Source organism: Dipodomys merriami, unplaced genomic scaffold, assembly GCF_024711535.1.
Source record: "Dipodomys merriami isolate MVZ:Mamm:240054 unplaced genomic scaffold, mDipMer1.0.p SCAF_9, whole genome shotgun sequence".
NCBI classification, from domain to species: domain Eukaryota; kingdom Metazoa; phylum Chordata; class Mammalia; order Rodentia; family Heteromyidae; genus Dipodomys; species Dipodomys merriami.
Genome location: NW_027206512.1, coordinates 26,619,334 through 26,638,976, shown reverse-complemented (window position 1 = coordinate 26,638,976; position 19,643 = coordinate 26,619,334). Strand labels below are relative to the sequence as shown.

Here is a 19,643-nt window from a genome sequence, read left to right as displayed (position 1 = left end):
TCATGTCTTTTGATTTAGTGTTTTTGAAATAGGCTCTTATATTTTTTCCAGGAGAAATTGTTTTTCCTTCCTTCCTTCCATCCTTCCTTCCTTCCTTCCTTCCTTCCTTCCGTCCTTCCTTTTTCCTTTCCCTCTTTCTCTCTTTCTTTCATTGGTCATGGGGCCTGATCTCTGGGCCTGGGCACTGGGCTCTGTCCCTCAGCACTTCAGCTCAAGGCTGGTGCTCTACCACTTGAGCCACAGCATCACCTTCAGCTTTTCTGTATATGTGGCACTGAGGAATCAAACCCAGGGCCTCATGAATGCAAGGCAAGCACTCTACCACTGAACCACCTTCCCAGCCCTTCTTTCTTTCTTAAAAATAATTTTCATTATCTTTAGCTAGTTGTACAAAGAAGTTGTCATTCAATAAAGCAGTTTACAAGTATACTATGTCTTGCATTGCCATCCCTTTCAACTTTCTCACCTAACACTCTCAATCCACCCCTTCCCTCACTTTCAATTTTGTAGGATATGTATTGTTTTTTTTGTTTGTATACAGTTTATGCAGACAATGTATCTTTATCTGTGTCAGCCCTTCAATATTTTCACTCACATCACACCCCTTTGGTCTGCTCCTTCCATTTAAAAAAAATTTATATACTTATATTTAATGATATATATATATATATTTAGTGAATTCTTCACTGTATATATTATTGGCCATCACTCTTCACTGGCTATCTCTCCCCTTTGCCCTCCCCCCACTCTTACAAATACATTAAGTAAACTAGACTCATAGAAACAAAGGTTGCATGGCTTTCCTCATCTGTAGTAGCTAGAATGTGCCTATCAGTCTATAAGTAAACACACTGGGTGATATGCAAGTGATTATAAATGAATTAATTAAAGTATAATAGACTCTATGGAGAGCTCAAACAGAGGCTGTTCTTAAAACATGATCCTTTCACCTCTACTTTCTGAAGTGAGAGTACATGTTGCACCATCATGTACAACTTTTTTTCCGGTACTTAAAATTTTTATTGTTATTATAAGGGTGACCTATAGAGGGGTTATAGTTACATAAGTCAGGTAAAGCATACAATTCTTTTTAGTTAGTGTCACCCCTTCCCTTGCTCTCTCCCAGCGTTTCCCTCCCATCCCCACCAACAAGTTGTGTAGTTCATTTTCAACATACTCTTCAGTGAACAATATTTTTAAAAAAAAAGAATTTGTGTGAAAGCAAAATTAGGTGAGACATAAGAGTGACTAAGTCTACCTCCCCTTGCCATGCATTTCTTTCTTGGTCTGTGTCCAATCTGTTTGGATGTGAATTCTGTGTTACTACTCTGTGTGAAATGAACAACTCTCAAGAGTTTAGGACATGTTACATGTTATGGCCTTTAAAATTCTGTATGTATTTTTGCACAATACTTTTTTCTCTTTATTCTCTGCAAGGCAGTTTACCTCTGCAGAAAGATGTGCCATCAGCCAAAATCCAGCAAAGCTTGCTCTTTTAAGAAGGTAGCCTAATTTGTTTAATACTACATTTCATTTTGCATACAATTAAGCTTAAGAGAAACACTAGTGGTTTCTGCTACATATTTGGAGATTAATTTGAGATCCAACTTTTAGTTTCATTTATATTGTATTTTAAGCTCATAGGAAAAATGTGGCAAAGGAATTCATATCAAATTTCCATCATTCCAATTTTAGTAAGCTCACATCTATATTAATGTCTGCTGATGGTCTTAACATAGTGTAATATTTTATTAAAATAACCCTTTAGTTCATATTTAGAAAGAAATGAGGATAATGGCCAAATAAAAGTCCTCTCACACTGTGGTCAGTATTAACAATTTAGGTTTTAGTGAAGAGTTTATACGTGGAAGTAGCTTAGAAATTCTAACTTATTACTTAACTCAATTTTTTCTAATAAGCCAAATATAACCATAATGGTAAGGATAATAATCTGTTTTGATGCACCAAGAGGCCTTTTTTGAATGTCTATATTTTATATCTTTTATGGACTGGCTCACTTAATTTTTAAGGATAGCACTGTAAGAGTCTGTTAAGATATAATGTTTAATGTTAAGAGCTTGATAGAAATCTAAACTACTAGAAAGCACCTGTGTTTCCCACAAAACCAATTCATCCTCTTTCATCATTGCTTATAGGAGAAATGTTCAACCATGCAAGTTAGATGAGTGTGTCTGGTAAAACAATAGCTGAAGAGGACAAGTTGGTTTACAAAGCAGTACTTGAAAGTAAAACTTTGCGTGTGCTAACAGATCAACTGTGGGAGAGAGATTATTCTCAGGGATAAACAAAACTTAACCAATGCCAAATTATCAAGTGACTCCTGTCTTGGTCAAAGAATGTTATCTATCTTTATATCCCCTGGCACATAAAAATGTTCTCATAACAAAATCACATTGTGTTGATATTTTTATCATTAAATGCCATAATAGCATTACAGACATTTTTGGAAAGCCATTGGCTAAGGAAGAAGTAGATTGTTATCTACCCAAAATAGATTCTTCTGCAAAAATGAAGGACAAAAGAGTAAGTACTTATAACCACAGTTAAGGCCACACAACATTGACTACATTTTTTTGTTGTTGTTGTTGGTCATCGGACTTGAACTCTTGGCCTGGGCACTGACTCTGAGCTCTTTCAGCTCAGTGCGAGTTCTCTACTACTTGAGCCACAGCACCACTTCCGATTTTCTGGTGGTTAATTGGAGATAAGAGTATCATGGACTTTTCTTGTCCCGACTGGCTTTGAGCCCCTATCCTTAGATCTCAGCCTCCTGAGTAGCTAGGATTACAGGTGTGAGCCACCAGCACCAAGCTTGAATTCATTTTTGAGAACATCAGCAGAAAACTTCAAAGTAGCAAATTTTCCCTATCTTGATGCTGAATCTCTGTTTATTCCTTTGGAAAACCAAAGTATGAAAGAATAAAGTTCAAAATGAGAATCAAAGCCAAAGTGATTTTAATGGAATTTTTTTATCTGCCACCGTTTTTGCTTCAGAATTTAAGTCCATTCATGGAAAACTTGCAAGAGACTTTATCACTTTTCCTCCAACAGCTTCCCCATAAAGGATGATGGTGATGATGATGACGATGATGAAGATGAAGTGTCCCCCCTACCTTATATAAAACCATGTGTGGGCCCTGTCTTGGGTGTTAACAAACATTTCTATCAAGTACAATTTAAAAAGCTAGATTGGCAGTATTTTTGATGTTTTACAAATGAAGTGGCTGAGACTCATAAGATCAACCAAATTCACACTATACATTTAAAATGTAGTAAAAGGTCTTTGGAATTCAGTGAGTGTTACGTGTGTCAGAGGCTGTGTTAAGGGTTTTTTTTTTGCAGTCATTAACTGACCTCAACCATGTGAGGTAAGCCATCACATCGCCATTTCATAGATTTAAAAATGGAGGCTCAGAGAACATACAAAATAGAACCAGAAATTTGAGTCTGTAATCCTTGCTACTTGGGAGGCAAAGATTGAGAGGCCAGCCCAGACAGGTTAGCAAGATCCCATCTCAACAAACTGATTGTGGTGCCTCCCTGTCAGAATGTCAGCACAGGTAGGAAGGAGAATAGTCAGAGACCAGGCAAGACAGAAAGTGTACTCATTACTGTAACTCCTCTATACAGCATCTTTACAATAAAATAAAATATGAAAAAAACCCTATCTGAAAAACAACCTAAAGCAAAAAGGGCTAGAACCTTGGCTCAAGTGATAACATCTTACCTAGCATGTATGAGGCCCTGAGTTCACCCCCCCCCCCAATGGGGAAACAAACCAGAACTTTTGGATTTAGAGGATACAGGAATTGTTTTAGAGGATATGGAAATTGGACAGTTTATGAATGGTAATGGTCTGATTGCAATGATATTTTCATAGTAAGGGAAAAGATAAAGCCAGATCCATTGGCCATGATAGGGTACATGTAAAACCCTTTCTGTCCAAAGATGTTTATTTCACCAGTTTCTAACTGATTCTTGAAGTTTTGGCTTTAAGGAATAATTTATTTTAGGAAGGGTTTAAACCCATGTTTTGGATGGAGACTATTAGAATTAGCTCCAATTATTCCCCAACAAGATATGCAGTTGAGAGGATGTTGGTGATGAGGAGAGAGCTTATTAGATAGAAGTGTTCCATATAATTCAGCTCTAGTGTAACATGAAGTAAAAATGGAAAAAACTTTAAGAAATAAGAGAAGAAATGAAAAGGCCCTGTCCATCACCTTAACTAAATGGATAATTTTGCTTTTGAAAGTTTCTGAAACATAAGAGTGAATTTATCATTCAAACAAATGGTGTCAAAATAAAGCCTGTTAAGTTTTCCACATTAGAAAAAGTTTTCATGCTAAACTTTCTTGCCATCTAAATCAAAGTAATTTAAGACAAATGTTCTGTTTTTCAAAGCTTAATGGCATGAAACTGATTTCAGTATAAATTTCTTTAGTTCTAGTCAATACCACTACAAGATGAGCTGCCCATAATTTCATAAATTGTGTGCTTAATGCTGGGATGTAAATATGAATAGAATATGCTCCTTTTTTCTTAAGCAGGTTAAAAATCAGTAAGATGCCATGTGTTTAGGGTGATAAAATGAAGAGCTATGGAAGTGTAGGAGAGGAAGATGTTAATATTCATCTACCACATTTATTCTCCCACCTGTATGTTATATAGTGCCTAACATTTTTCTTATCACTGAGTGTAGAGATTTAGCAGAGATGAAGGGTGGTACATAAGACATTAGTAACAACAGACATGGAATGATGTCTGGTTGGATGAGTTACAGAGTAGAAAACATTTTTCTTTTTTTGGGGGGGGTCATGGGGTCTGAACTCTGGGCCTGTCTCTCAGCTCTTCAGCTCAAGGCTAGCACACTACCACTTGAGCCACAGCACCACTTCCAGATTTTTCTGCTTATGTGGTGCTGAGGTATCGAACCCAGGGCCTCATGCATGCAAGGCAAGCACTCTACCACGGAGCCACCTTCCCAGGCCTGAAAACATTTTTCTTTTCTTTTTTTTTTTTTTAAGCGGAGGGGGGTCTGGTCATGGGGCCTGCACTCTGGGCCTGGGCGCTGTACCTCAGCTCTTCAGCTCAAGGCTAGCGCTCTACCACTTGAGCCACAGCGCCACTTCCGGCTTTTTTTTTCTTTTTGCTTATGTGGTGCTGGGGAATTGAACCCAGGGCCTCAGGCATGCATTGCAAGCGCTCTACCACTGAGCCACCTTCCCGGCCCCCCGAAAACATTTTTCTTTAAAATGATTTTTTTCACTTTCTATATTTATATGATATATATGCTATAAGTATATGATATATACTATGTATTATGTACTATATTATATAGTATATAATATGTAATATTATATATAGCTATATGCAATATGTTATATATTATATATAGCCATATGCTATATATTACATATTATATAATATATAATTTGATTTGCATATCCCTATGTGAAATTTTATGAAAATTATTTCTTCCTGAAAGATCTTTAGGTCTTTATTTTTTCTCTTTTTATATTTTTTTCATTCATCTACTCAGTGATCTAGATTTCCTGTAGCCCTAGTGGGTAACCACCATTCCCTCTAAAGAGACCACTCCCTCCCAACAGCCATGAAGGATTTTATTTAGTCAAACTATAGTCATAAGCACACAGTCTTACTATGTAGATCCAATTTCTGCTCCCTTTAACTTATATTCTGGTTTCATTTTAGTATGCCAAGAATCAAGCACTACAAAGTGATGAGCATAGGAAAAAACTATACTATTGAACTGGAAAAACCTGTAAGTAACTATTTCTTTGTTGATGAACCTTCTGTTTCTGGCAAAAACTGGAAGTAGAGGCCTGATTCAAGTGGTAAAGCAGTGTCCTTGAGCAAAACAAGGCTTTGAGTTCAAGCTCCAGTATCAGAACAACAACAACAAATATAGCTTGTGATATCAGGTGCAGTGATAAAATTGAACCAAGAAAGATGTTCCTGAATGGAACTTACATAGAACTAGTGGGTGTTGAAGGTATCTATAATATTTCTTTAAAACTGGGCACCTGGTTCCTCTATCTCTCTAGGCCCATTGTGGCAATCAAACAGGAAAAATGATATAGTATGGCTGAATTTCTTGTATTTCAACTTTAACCCTGGAGAGTGGCTAATTCTTCACCTCACTTCTGGCTTTGTCAGGAATGCCTTTCAAAGCTTCTCAGGTCTTTTCTCCATCCCCATTAGAACAAGGTTCTAATGAAGGAGGCAGAGAACAAGATGGCTAAAGGATCATCCAAATAATCAAGTGTCTAGAAGTAACATCAAAGAGGAATGATATGATTGGTACACCTTTTATAACTGGTGAACTGGGCTCATTTCTGTACAGTAAACCATGGAAAGAAAATTAACCCTTCACTTTTTACTGTCCCTAACACAAGCTCTCTACTCGATCGCATTTTAATGACATTTTGCCTTTACATAGTTGAAAAGGAAAAAGTCATTAAAGTGACTCATCTTTAGGTTTAACTAAATTTCACTTTTATAAAAATATTGGTGGGAAAGACATTTCAATTACTCTTAGACTTGTAAATTACCTTGTTTGAAATATTAAAATGCATACATTGTCTTGCCTTCAGGGTTCTTTGGCTTTTGGCAGAGGATCTCAACTATGCCTAACTTAAGCTAAAATGAATTGAGTCTAAGAATGCTGAATGTTCATATAATAAACATTCTGGAAATGATAGCAAATCTCCAGGGACTAGGAAGCAATTACAATACTAACAATCATTTAATCATGAAGCTGCTATCCTTTCTTGCTTCTATATTCTGTATTCAGACTTCAGGGAGGGAGCACTTTCTAGCTTGACTTGAATCATTCTTACTATTTACCTTGGGTGGGGGGCATAAGTAAGGTACCTAAATTCTCCACTAGATCAAACCCAGTGGAAAAGGAATAATTCCATAACAGAGAAATGACAAGGTCTCTGTTAGAAGAAATCAGACACATGGACACATAAAAGTATAGTCATTCATAAGCCAACTACATGACTTTCTTTTCTTGAAGTCAGGAAACACACAATAATCTGCATTTGATTAAAACCAGTTGAGGTATGTCTGCTCTTTTGAACTCAGGACCTCATGCTTGCCAGTCAATTGTTCTACCACTTGAGTCATAGCCCCAGTTCTTTTGTTTTTAATTTGTTTTTCAGATAGGGTCTTACATTTTTGCCTGGGGTGGACTTCGACTGTGTTCCTCCCATTTCTACCTTCAAAGTAACTGAGATAATAGGCAGGTACTACCATACTTTTAATTTTTGGCTTGGGCTGGCATTAAGCCACCATTCTATCTCTACTTGCCTAGTAGCTGGAGTTACTGGTATGATCTTCATCTATCTTTACCCAGATGACACTCAGCCTTTCATTTTGTGTGCAGGTAACACTCCCAAACCTGTTCAGTGTCATCGATTATTTTGTGAAGGAGACTGGAGGAAATTTAAGACCATTTATATATACAACTGATGAAAATTTTGGTAAGTTCTTCCTTTGACAGGTATGCTTAGAGAAACAAAACAATCCCCCTCACCTCTGAGATAGGTTTTGTAACACCAACCATGTGGGAACTGTAATGAAGCTTTTAAATTATCCATTTAGAAATCATTTTGTCATTGAGTCAGGGAAAGTAAGGGAGTGCCAAGATATTCTTGTGAATATACAGTGTGAGGCATGTATTGTGACTATCAACTTCATTCCAGCATTTTCTTGGTGTTATCAAACAAGTTCAGAGATAAGAGAAAACCAAATTCATATAGTCATGGAAACTGAACAGGAAATATAAAGGATGTTTGTCAACTGTATGTGATACTTCAGACAGAATAAAATGGGTGAGGATTAAGGAGAGACTATTGAATTAGTTCTTAGGTTTTAGTTGACCTGTGAGAGAATTTTATTCTACTATAAAGATAAAATATAGCAAGGAAGGAGCGATAAAGAGCTAGTTAGGATCAACTACAAAATTTGTGAGTCTTTTGGTTATAAATTAATAATTTCAAAAAATTATAGCAAACCATTAAGCTGAACACAGGATGTTATGCAGCTGCACGGTTGACAGATCCATGACATTGGTTGTTTGCATTCCAGTTTTGGGCCAGAGCAAGGCTGACTGAGTGAAATAGTTTCTCATTATTCTTTTCAACAATCCCTACTGAACAAGGTCATTAGGCAAGCTGTAAGGAGGAGAGATAAGATATCTCCAGCTTGTTTAGACTTCAGTTTTGAAGTAGTTTCTGTTCCTACATATTATGAGGAGAAACAAGTTTGTTTGGTGACTTGCACTAGGGATTTATCTGAAAAGTCTCATTAAAGCAATGAGTTTAAAAGTCTAATTTCTTAAAACATAATATTAATCTTGTGAAGTCACATAACAAAAATAGAAAACCACAAAGCCCAGAATCTGAAAGAATTTCAGAAAATGATCAAATACAGTGTATTACTCATATAGGGCCTACTCATCCGTTCAGTACAGGAGACACCACTAAGACATGACTATTTGTCTTGTTTATAATTTTCTAATGTTAAGAGGCCTATCGATTTCTGAAGCAGCAAAGTTCACTTCTGGTCAGATCATGCATGTGAGAATTCTTATTGAGTCTGAAACATTTATTCATTTAACTTCTGCATATGAATCTTTTGGCTTTTAAATACTATTTAAAAATGACCAGGGGGCTGGGAAGGTGGCTCAGTGGTAGAGCGCTTGGCCTGGAATGCTCGAGGCCCTGGGTTCGATTCCTCAGCACCACATAAGCAAAAAGAAAAAAGCCGAAAGTGGCGCTGTGGCTCAGGTGATAGAGTGCTAGCCTTGAGCTGAAGAGCTGAGGGACAGCGCCCAGGCCCAGAGTTCTGGCCCCATGACCAGACCCCGCCCATCCCCCAACCCCCCCCCCAAAAAAAGAAAAAAAATGACCAGAGTATTCTGTTGGTGTATTCTATTACTTAAATACTTGGTTTCTCAGCCTAAGTCTTTGATCTACTCTGTATTGTCTCATTTCTGACTAATGACTTAATGGGTTTAAACTCAGTGTCTTGCATTTGGTTAAGTTATTTCTCTAGTACTTTAGCCATGCCTGAAGCTACTTTTTAGATGGTTACTTTTGAGTTTGGGTCTTGCTTCATGCCTAGCAGATGCCAATCCTCCTAGATCATGGCTTTCCATACTTGTCAGGATCACAGGTGTGTATGTGCCTCTATGTTCAGTTTTGATTGATGAAGATAGATTAACAGATTTTTCTGCTCTGTATGGCCTCAAACTACCAAGTTCTGGCTTGAAATCCACTTTTTGCTGTATAGACTTCTAAATTTGATGAAAATCAACACAAGCAAGATATATGATAATAAATAAAAGCTAGCTGAACACTTGTGGCTCACACTTGTAATCCAAGTGTGTCAAGAAGACAGATTTGATGCTTGCAGGTCAAAGCCAGCATGGGCAGGAAAGTCAGTGAGACTCAATCTGAAATTAAACAAACAGAAAAAGCTAGAAGTAGAGCTGTGGTTGAAGTGCCTTGAGCAAAAATTCTCAGGGACAGCACCCAGGTCCTGAGTTCAAGCCCCAGAACCAGCATAATAAAGACTCTTATGTCCTTTAGTATTCCATTTTTCTCTCTAGCCAACAATCTCTCTATAAATTCTGCTTATTCCAGAATATAGATGGGATCTATATTATATTATAAACTGTATTATATTCCTGTGGATAGGTCTTTTTCCACTCAGCATGTTACTGTGATTCACACAAGTATGCTCATTATCTCCTTATTCTTGTTTTAATAGCAAAATAGTGTTTCACTGTTTGAAGGTATCTTTTGTTTATATATTCACCAATTTGAATATATTAGAGTTTTCAGTTTGGGGAAATTATTAAACCCAAACTTTATTGTGTAAACTTAAGCATTCAACTATGTAAAAAAAAATCTAGACATATCAAAAGATTGCTGGCTTACATGGTAAATGAATGTCTACCTTCGTAAGAAATGATTAAACCTGTTTTCAAAAGGGTCATTTTTCTTTTGTGCCAGGAGTGGGGCTTGAACTCAGGGCCTGGGCACTGACAGCTCTTTAGCTCAAGGTGGTGCTTTACCAACTGAGCTCATTTTGGCTAGTGTTCTACCACAGGGGCCATGTCTTCAGTGCACAGTGAGTCTTTTTAGAGCACTTAAATTTGCCTTGAGTTGTGAAATCACAATGAATTAGAGCACCTAATGGTTCAAATCTTGAGATGTGGAAAAAAATAATGTGCTTGCATAAAATTCTTAGTAAAAGAAGTTTTGGTCCTTGTTGGTATTCGGCTTTCTCTGACAACACAAGGTAAGAGCAGTGACGGAATTAGGATTATCAGAGACATTTTCTCAATTTATTTTTCTTAACTTCAGATTTTAGTGGCTTAAAGGACACTCCAAAAGATAAAGAAAACATTCATCTAAAGAACGAGAAAAGGAACCCAGGTCCAGGATAAAATACAAATGAAAACAAATATGAATATTCAGCATTTAATCATTTAACATTTATTACACCCACCACCATGTCCTAGGCACAAATGAGAAATCAATTCCCATTGAAAACAAAGAACCATTTGTCCTTGTATTATTACTAATCCAGTTTTTTCAACTCATAATTTCTAGGCCAAGAATCCAATACAGAAGTGAGAAGTTGAAGAAAAATCCATACATCATGTGAAATAAAACATGGAAAATTACTTATGTATTTTGATAATTTATATTGCAGTTACTTCTATTCTCCTAATCTTAATTTGAGTAATTTGCTGGGACACCAGAAATAATGTGTCATACAAATTTATCAGAATGAAACCAATTCACTGGGAAACCATAGACTATGACTGTGGGGATGATAAATTCACTCCCAATAAAATGAACTTTCTAAACAGTTTTTTTGTTTTCCTGGGCTAACTAAATATATTTCTTCTGTCCAATTTCCACTTTAACATTCTTTAGTTTTCCTAAATCCTATCAGTTCCTAAAAAGCCTTAGTAGGATTTTGTTGAAATTTGATTTGACCAATATATCAAATATGTCATTTAAACTACCCCTAGTGGCTAGATCACTATGAGATATGCTTTTCCAATAGAAATACTATATTGTCATCTATGTTGATATTGGAAGTAATGAACTTCATATTCTTTACTGATACTACTCTTTAGGTAATTCAAATCTTGTTTTTATTGGTGCCAGTCACAGGGTTTGAACTTAGGTACTGGGTAATGTCCCTGAGCTTTTGTACTTAAGCCTAGTGCTCTACAACTTGAGCCACAGCTCCACTTCCAGCTTTTTGGTGGTTAGTTGGAGGTAAGAGTCGTACAGACTCTCCTGCCAAGGACGGCTTCAAATCCTGATCCTCAGATATCAGGAAGTAGCTAGGATTACAGGTGTGCACCACTGGTGACCTTTTAAAGGACAGTGAAAGGTTATATATCAATTTCCTTCACAAATATGATGTTGTACATTGTACCTGTAATCAGTCCCACCATACTAGATCTAGTGAAACAAAGTCTCAGATATCATTTCATTTCTTTTATTTGGAAAAAAAACTTCAATATCTATTTTGATGACCACATAATCTGGGAATCATTTATGTAATTAAGAATTAAAAGATGCAGCCTGTACTCTACTCTTGGTTCTAATTACCTGGATGTTGGGCTTTTTTCTTTTTCATCTGAAAAAAATAAACGGCTAGAATAGATTCCTAATATTCTTTAGCTTCAATGTCTTATAAAGATGCTGAAAGGGCTGGGTGTAGTAGTACATACCTGTAATGTCAGAATTTGTGAGGCTGAGGCAGGAGGATGGTGAATTTGAGGTTACTGTCAGCTATATAGTGACAACTCTCCTAACATCCAACATACACCCCCCCCCCCAAATCAGGATAGGATATAGACATACAAAGGAAAGGTATGTGAGACAGAGGAAGATTACCATCTACAAGTAGAGAGAGGCCTGGGTTGGGGGTAGGGGTGGGTAGTGAAATCAACCTGACCTGTCTCAATTAAGATCTAGCCTGAAACTTTTTGTTGTTGTTGTTGCTTAAGCCACAAAGCATACTTGCTATAGCAGCTGTAGTAACTAGTTCAATGAGCTACTTGTGATTCCTAAAAATACTGAGTCTTCTTACTCAATGAATTAGTTTCGTTGGGTTGGTTCAGAAATCTACCTTTTTAGTATGCGCCACAAGTAAATGCTGTATGAAGTCTAAGAACCATTATTTTAATATCTACTGTTATTAAGATAAATTATCTCTTTAAAATATCTAAGTAAGGCTTTCTCTTAAATAGGAAGGCAATGTTAACTAATCAGGAATCTTAAATATGATCAAAGTTGGGGCATAAATCCTCCAGCCTTAGGGCTGGAGGCATGGCTCAAGTGATGACAGCTGAGAAAACAAGTGAGCATGCATGAGGTGTTGAGTTCAAGCTCAAAAACATTTATTGAACACTTATATACACTTCCTTGTGCCAATATTCAAGTAGATAAGAGACTAGTGAGTATCAATCTTAGTACCTCTGAATGTTGAATGTTCACATTCTATCAAAAATATATAATGTAGGAAGTTCTAAAAGCTAAATTGAAATTCTGTACTCAATATCTACACATCTCATAGTGGATTATAATTATTTTTACCTTTTGTTCCAGTACTAGGGCATGAACTCAGGGCCTTACACTTTTACTCAGTTTTTGCTCATGGCTATTGTTCTACCACTTGATCCACACCTGTAATGTGGGGATGCATATTTGCTGGTTAAATGGGAGTTAAAGTCTTATAGATTTCTGCTTGGGCTGACTTCAAACATGATTCTTAGATCACCTTCCTTGAATAGGTAAGATTATAGGCGTGAGCAACAGGCACTGGGCAACATAATGGATAATTTTTAATACACCCCTTTCTGTGATTGACATAACAGGTTTATTAAAAATCAGTAAGGAATTAGAAAATGTGTTATACAATTAACAAACTTATAATTAATATGTACAGCATACTGCCCCAATGACTAGTTTTCAAATGCATAAAATTACCATATTCCAGGCTACAAAGTGAGTCTGAAGCAGATTCAAATGATTAAAAGATCATTTTTTTCTCATCAAAATTCAAATAAACAGAAAATAAATAAAAAAACCCAAGATTTAAAAAAGGTCATTACAAAAGTCATGTTTGGTAAATAAATATTTGCCAAAATAAACAGGGGTTTGAATAAGTACTAATAAAAATGAAAACATTTACTTATTTATTTATGTTGTCAGTTGTGGGCTTGAACTCTGGGCTTGGTCGCTGTCCCTCAGCTTTTCAGCTCAAGGTGAGCGCTCTACCACTTGAGCCACAGCACCACTTCCATAAAAACATTTTAATTAAATATTACTGTTAAAACCCAAACTATAGATGATAGAGGTAGGGTAATGTAATCATATTACAGTACAATAGTAATTTTTCAAGTGCATAAAGGTGAAAATGAATGAAGTAACTCATTTCTAATTAATAGAAAAAGTAACTAATATTGGGAAGGATGGAAATTATGACTGCGATAACATAAAGACTGACAAAACCAAAATTTGAACGTTAGGAATGACTGGATTATTATGTTTAAAGTTAAAACTATTCACCATCCTAATCCCCAAATATGAAAGCATCACTGCTTTGTTTCCAGATGCAAAAGCAACATGAAAAAGCCAACTATATTTCACACACAATTAGAGAACTGTAAAAAGTTGGTGTAATTGTATATTTTTTTTTTAAAATTTAAGTAAGCATCAGCTAACTGATGTTAGCAAATAAATTACCTGGCTGACATGTAGGAGAAAACAGAAAACTCAGCATGGTAAACTTTACCTATGACCACTGCATCCGGGACCATTTATAGACATATCTGCAAGGAGTCACTGAGAAGCTGTCTAAGCTAACAGGGTAGGAATTCAAAGGTAGAGTCTACAGTTAGTTACCACACTTTGCAACCTTAAAGGGCTGAACCTTAAGAGTAAGGTGAACAGTCTAGCACAGTCTACAGCTCAGTGCTGACTCACATAGAAGGCCCAGAAGAGTCTCTGAAATTTGATCAAAATAATCCTAAAATTACTAGTGTCTAGAACCTGGCACAAGAAAATGAAAAATCTCTGGAGGAAGGATATCCATGGCAATTTTCCTTAAGTTTTCAAATATAATAGTGGCAAGGAATTAAAGATTACCAGACATACAGGAGGCAAGACAGAAGAATGAGGATAAGAAACAACAAAATAGATGCACAGGAGGGTCTATTATTAGACCCAGATTACAAAATAAGTATGTTTCCTATGTTCAAGTAAATAAAAGCTAAACAATTTGAGACATCTAGAATCTGCAATGACAGATTTGTATGATTACAATTAGAAATTTGAGAACTGAAAATAAGAATAACAAAGACACTCAGAATACAGCTGGACTAGTTTTTAACCAAGTAACAAAAACATATCTGCTATGAAGAAAACAGCATATAGAAGTATATACTGTTTTGTTTTTTCCCTTTTTTGTTGGCCGTGGGGCTTGAACTCTGGGCTTGGGTGCTGTCCCTGCACTCTTCAGCTTAAGGCAAGCGCCCTACTGCTTGAGCTACAGCACCACTTCTGGTTTTCCAGTGGTTAATTGGAGATAAGAGTCTCACAAACTTTCCTGCCAGGGATGGCTTTGAAATGTGATCCTAAGATCTCAGCCTCCTGAGTAGCTAGTATTACGGGCATGAGCCACCAGCACCCAGCCAAGATATATACTTTTATTTTTTTAAAAATTCAGAGATATAGTCAGTCAAGAGAATATGGGTTTTAGTACCACTAGATAGTGCTTCTGGAAAAAAAAAAAAGGAAAAGTAAAACCAGTAATGAGTGGTAAGCATTATCCATCATACATAGGATTAATTACTAAAGAATTAAAAAAGTTGGGGTTGCAGGTGTGGCTGAAGTTGGTAGAACACCAGCCTAGAAACTGTGAGGCCTTGAGTTCAAAAAAACATAAACTAAAAAGTGTAAAAGGAGAAACTCAGGCTTTTAGAAGAGATCAAACAAAAGACTGATATTACTTCACTGTGTACCTAACCTTTAATAAACTTGTTTTTAATAAAATGAGGGAAAGATAACTACAACTATAGATCTATAACTAAAGATTTTTCATGCATTGATAAGAAAAAAATCTGCCAATACAAAAGAAGATGTGTAATAGAATTGACATTTTCACTGGTAATTAGAAAAATATAGAGTAAAACTAGTAATACATAATGGCACATCCACTTCTTATCTAGTGCTTATAAAAACATTTATAGTAATCTATTAAATTTTTTTGTGCCAGTCCAGAGACTTGAACTTGGATTGGGTGCTGTCCCTAAGCTGATTTACTTAAGACTAGTGCTCTACCACTTAAACTATAGCTTTACTTCCAACTGTAGATCAACTGTAGATAAGTATCTCATAGACTTTGCTGGCCAGGCTGTCTTTCAAACCATTATCCTCAGATCTCAGCCTCCTGAGTAGCGGGCATTACAGACATGCACCACTGGTAGCTATCTAAAAAGTTTAAGATACAATACATACCTTAAAACCAAGAAACCATTTTTGCAATAGAAGACTTAAAATAATTCTCACTTGCCGGGTGCCGTTGGCTCACACCTGTAATCCTAGCTACTCAGGAGATCTGAGGATCTGAGGTTCAAAGCCAGCCAGGGCAGTAAAGTCCAAGACACTCTTATCTCCAATAAACCACTAGAGAAACCGTGGCTCAAGCAGTAAATTGCTCGCCTTGAGTGAGCTGAAGAGTACAGGGACAGCTCACAGGCCCCGAGTTCAAGCCCCTTGACTGGAAAAAAAAAAATCTCACTGTGAAACTGGAGTTATTCCAAACTAAAACCATCCATTGTCAATACAATGAATAAAGTGGGCATGGGAACGGAACACAAAGGTAAATTACGCAGAAGTGATGACGAATGTATTACAGCTATAACATGGATGAATCACATGCTGAATGAAAGAAGCAACAGAAGAATGCATCATTCTTTTACTAAGCTCCAAAACAGACAAAACTAAACTATGTTTTTTAGATTTACACACAGGGGTAGTAATAACATAAGAACAAGGAGAGAGCTACCACCAAAGTTGAGAGTAGTAATTACCAGAGGGTGTGTGTAAGATGGTTGTGACTGGGGTGTTCATCATGGGTAGTTTTTGGGTTCCTGTCAATTTTCTATTAATTTGAGTTCTCATTATGTGAGGTGTACCTGTAAAATTATACCTAATTCTGCATATTTATAAAGGTAAATATTTCTAAGTTATAATTTATATATTTCTCAATTAGAAACAAAGCTTTTAAAGGAAAAGTGAATACAAATCACCTCATACTTCCTGATTCCTAAGACTTCACCTTCCTGATTTGTTCTTGAAATTATGAAAAACAGAATACCCATACCTAGTGATGTCATACAAAATGATTAGCTATTTGCAGTCATAATGAGATTATGATTTATTCACTATCGTTGAAAAAATCAGGTCAAAAGGTATTTTTCCCCTCAAAATTCCAAGAGAACAATTTTCTTTCTGTCCTCATTTTAAATTGTGGACTCTAAATATAGCTGAATGTTTTATGCTTTGACACTATTACCACCAGTATGTGCAGTAACAGATAAAATGCAAACACACACATTTCCAAGTCCTTGAAACAATTTATAAAGAACTTGCAAATAAGCATACCAAAATTCTAAAATGGAATGATTTTAGAAATCTTTAAACTATGCTTTGTCACTTACCAATCTATTTTACATGATGACAATTATTTCTACCTGTTGCATTTATTTTTACTGCTGCTCTTTAATAAATTCAAGGCCACAAATAGGCTACTGTATTACTAAACTATATCACTAAGTCCATCTCCAGATGTTTGTTGAAATATAGTTTCCAAGAGCCAAAAACATTTGTACATACTATTCCTCCACACTCAATTAATGCTGAAACATGATTTCAAAGCAGGAAAACTAGAAAATACAAAAGCAACATTACACATTAAAATGAGTAGCAGAATCACAATGTTTGGAGCTAACTATGGAACATGGCTATACAGATATATGAAATTTTAATTTATTTTTGTTAAAAAATATCACCCAATGAAATTTTTACAAAATGACTTTTGCACCTGGGATTTCAATCACCAACAGTGATCTTATGGAATTGAAATAAAGAGTAATTGCTATTAATTTTACTCTGGCTTTCTAGAAGTGAGGGCAATAATCATTATTTTTAGGCAAAAAAGTAATGATAAAATTCTTGCAAGTTTTACTCAGGAGACAGAGGCAGAAGAACTGAGGTATGAGGCTGACATGGACAATGTGCAAGAATCTACCTGAAAAACTAAGAAGCAAAAGGATATGGGGGCAAGGCTCAAGTGATATAGCATACCTAGCGTATTTCTAAATTTGCTATCAGAGATGTGAGACTCCTATTTGAAGACTGCTGAAGGGATACCTGGAAAATATCACTTGCTGTGAAAGAGCACATGACAAAATGAAAAGTGGGGGTAAAAAGTCTTGTTGTATAAAAGTCCTTTCTGTTATCTGTACCCTCTAAAGTTCTAGGCCCTGGAGCCTTGGTATTAGTCTTAGTTTCAATTTTATATAACAATAATCTTCAGTATTACATTTGGAATATGCAGTGGGAGAGGACAGGATTTTATGAACAAAAATTATTTATTTCTAAGGTATGTATTTCTTTGAAACTTGTCTTATTCACCCTTCCCCAATCTCTTAAGTGAATAAACAAATTTTTCTTTAATTATACAAATTTTCTCTCAATTCCCAAATGTTTCCCAACTGGGTATTTTTAACAAAAGGATACAAATCACATGGTTGTCAGAATAATTTAAATTATTTAAAAGTGGGAAAGGAAAAGGTAAGTATGTAATACAAGGATACCAAACTGTAGTAACACTGATGTAAATGTGGTTTCTGATTTATCAAAATACTTATTAATGGTCTGAACAGGAAAGCAGAAGACAAAGAGCTGGAGGGAAATGACTTCCTGAGGTTGTGAAGTGTCAGTGGTTTTAGGATGCATGACAGCTCTAGCAATAATCATTTGCTGTCTTCATTGCCTTTACAGTACTGAATATAATTTACACCATTTTTTTTATAAAAGCTCTTACATCAGATTTGTAATCATTCATATCAAATCATTCACATCAGAAAACAAAAAATTTCTCTCATTAAAGACCTAAAAAAATAATTTGTATCTTTATCAACTCCCTTTCTAAGAATGGGGAATAAAATGGCATGTTTCCCACTAATGTATTTTCTATTAGGATGCTAAAAGAAAAAAAAAATATCAAGACTCTACTAGTGATCATTTTTTAATTGCTAATTTTCATCTATTTCTAAGGACAATCCCTTTACAAAACCTTTTAGTCTTATGAGTACTACAATCAGGTTTAGGATTCCAAATAAATAAAATACCAAATTAGAAGCCATATTTAAAAATTAAATGACTGCCACATTTATCTGTACACATTCACAGATATTCTAGGAGGGTTGTCAAGAGTCCATGTAATACTGTTAACATTAAGGGCAAGTTAACATGTGTTATCTGACCTACTGCTCATGGCTTACAACACTAATAATTATCAACAAAAATTCTGATTTGGGGGAGACAATGATATAAGAAACACTTAAACTAACAAAGGTATCAGGACAGAAAACAGTAACTATACAATGTAAAATCTCATCTTTTCATCTGCCAGTACCTCTTTCCTTTTCCCATTGGTATTAAATTATCACAGCTTAGACATGTAAGAGGTGCAGAGTACCAAACACTGTTTTGAAAAATGGGTCTCAGATACCAAACAAAAAAAGAAATTAAATACTATTAAACTTTTTTGAATAGTTACGTTAACTATTTTCAATTTTTTTTGATCCTCATTTCTTCTGGTCGTAGGTAAGTACTTTATTCCTTCTTTTCATCTGAGAGCTTAATTTGTTGGAAGCATTATAAAATGGTATTCCAGTTCAAGTTGCTTGTGATCATAGCCACATGAAGCATTAGACAAGTACATACTCCACTTCTGATTATCTTGTAATTCTTCAGTTTCCTACTGATGTTTCCCTTAAATTAAGGCTTCATCAAGGAAAAATCCATAGTAAAGAGCTTATTTTTGTTAGCTTCTGAAAAAGTGCAAAATGAAGTAGTCTTCAAGTAACTAAGACAACTTCAATTAATCAGTGCCATGACTGAAATAGTATCTTACTGGAGGTCCAGGCAAGTCTTCATCTCCATCAGTGTCAGGGGCAAAAGACACGGTAAGATCCACATACTTTTTTTCAGTAGAAGGTTTCACAAGTTTGTGCATTCTAAGAGAATAAGCAAGAAAGAATGAATTCTTTGGTAAGTTCTATAAACTGAAAGAATGATTTGTTAACTAATGCTATCCAGAAAATCTAGACTAATCTCTACACTTCATTTTAAAATCTATCCATTTCTCTTATATATACGTTTTTCTATATATTCTAAAAAGTCTATATTGCGCCAGGCACCAGTGTAACATGCTATAATCCTAGCTACTCAGGAGGCTGACACCTAAGGACTGTGGTTTGA

At 35.7% G+C, this 19,643-nt stretch overlaps 2 protein-coding genes across 4 annotated transcripts in view; one reads left to right on the top strand and one right to left on the bottom strand.

Moving 5' to 3' along the window:
• Window positions 1-10,935, top strand: part of Stap1 (signal transducing adaptor family member 1) — a 42,576-nt gene extending 31,641 nt beyond the window's left edge. The window contains exons 8-11 of one of the 2 annotated variants that reach the window (XM_070012252.1): window positions 1,438-1,503; window positions 5,737-5,806; window positions 7,436-7,532; window positions 10,674-10,935. In XM_070012252.1, the coding sequence (XP_069868353.1) occupies window positions 1,438-1,503; window positions 5,737-5,806; window positions 7,436-7,532; window positions 10,674-10,705 (265 nt within the window). In that variant the 3' untranslated portion in view covers window positions 10,706-10,935. The remainder of the gene's footprint in view (window positions 1-1,437; window positions 1,504-5,736; window positions 5,807-7,435; window positions 7,533-10,673) is intronic. The other variant, XM_070012254.1, reaches the window with a different exon arrangement.
• Window positions 10,936-11,009: 74 nt separating this feature from the next.
• Window positions 11,010-19,643, bottom strand: part of Uba6 (ubiquitin like modifier activating enzyme 6) — a 64,492-nt gene continuing 55,858 nt past the window's right edge. For both annotated transcript variants that reach the window (XM_070012248.1, XM_070012249.1), the window contains exon 33: window positions 11,010-19,399. In XM_070012248.1, coding sequence (XP_069868349.1) covers window positions 19,264-19,399 — 136 coding nt within the window. In that variant the 3' untranslated portion in view covers window positions 11,010-19,263. The remainder of the gene's footprint in view (window positions 19,400-19,643) is intronic.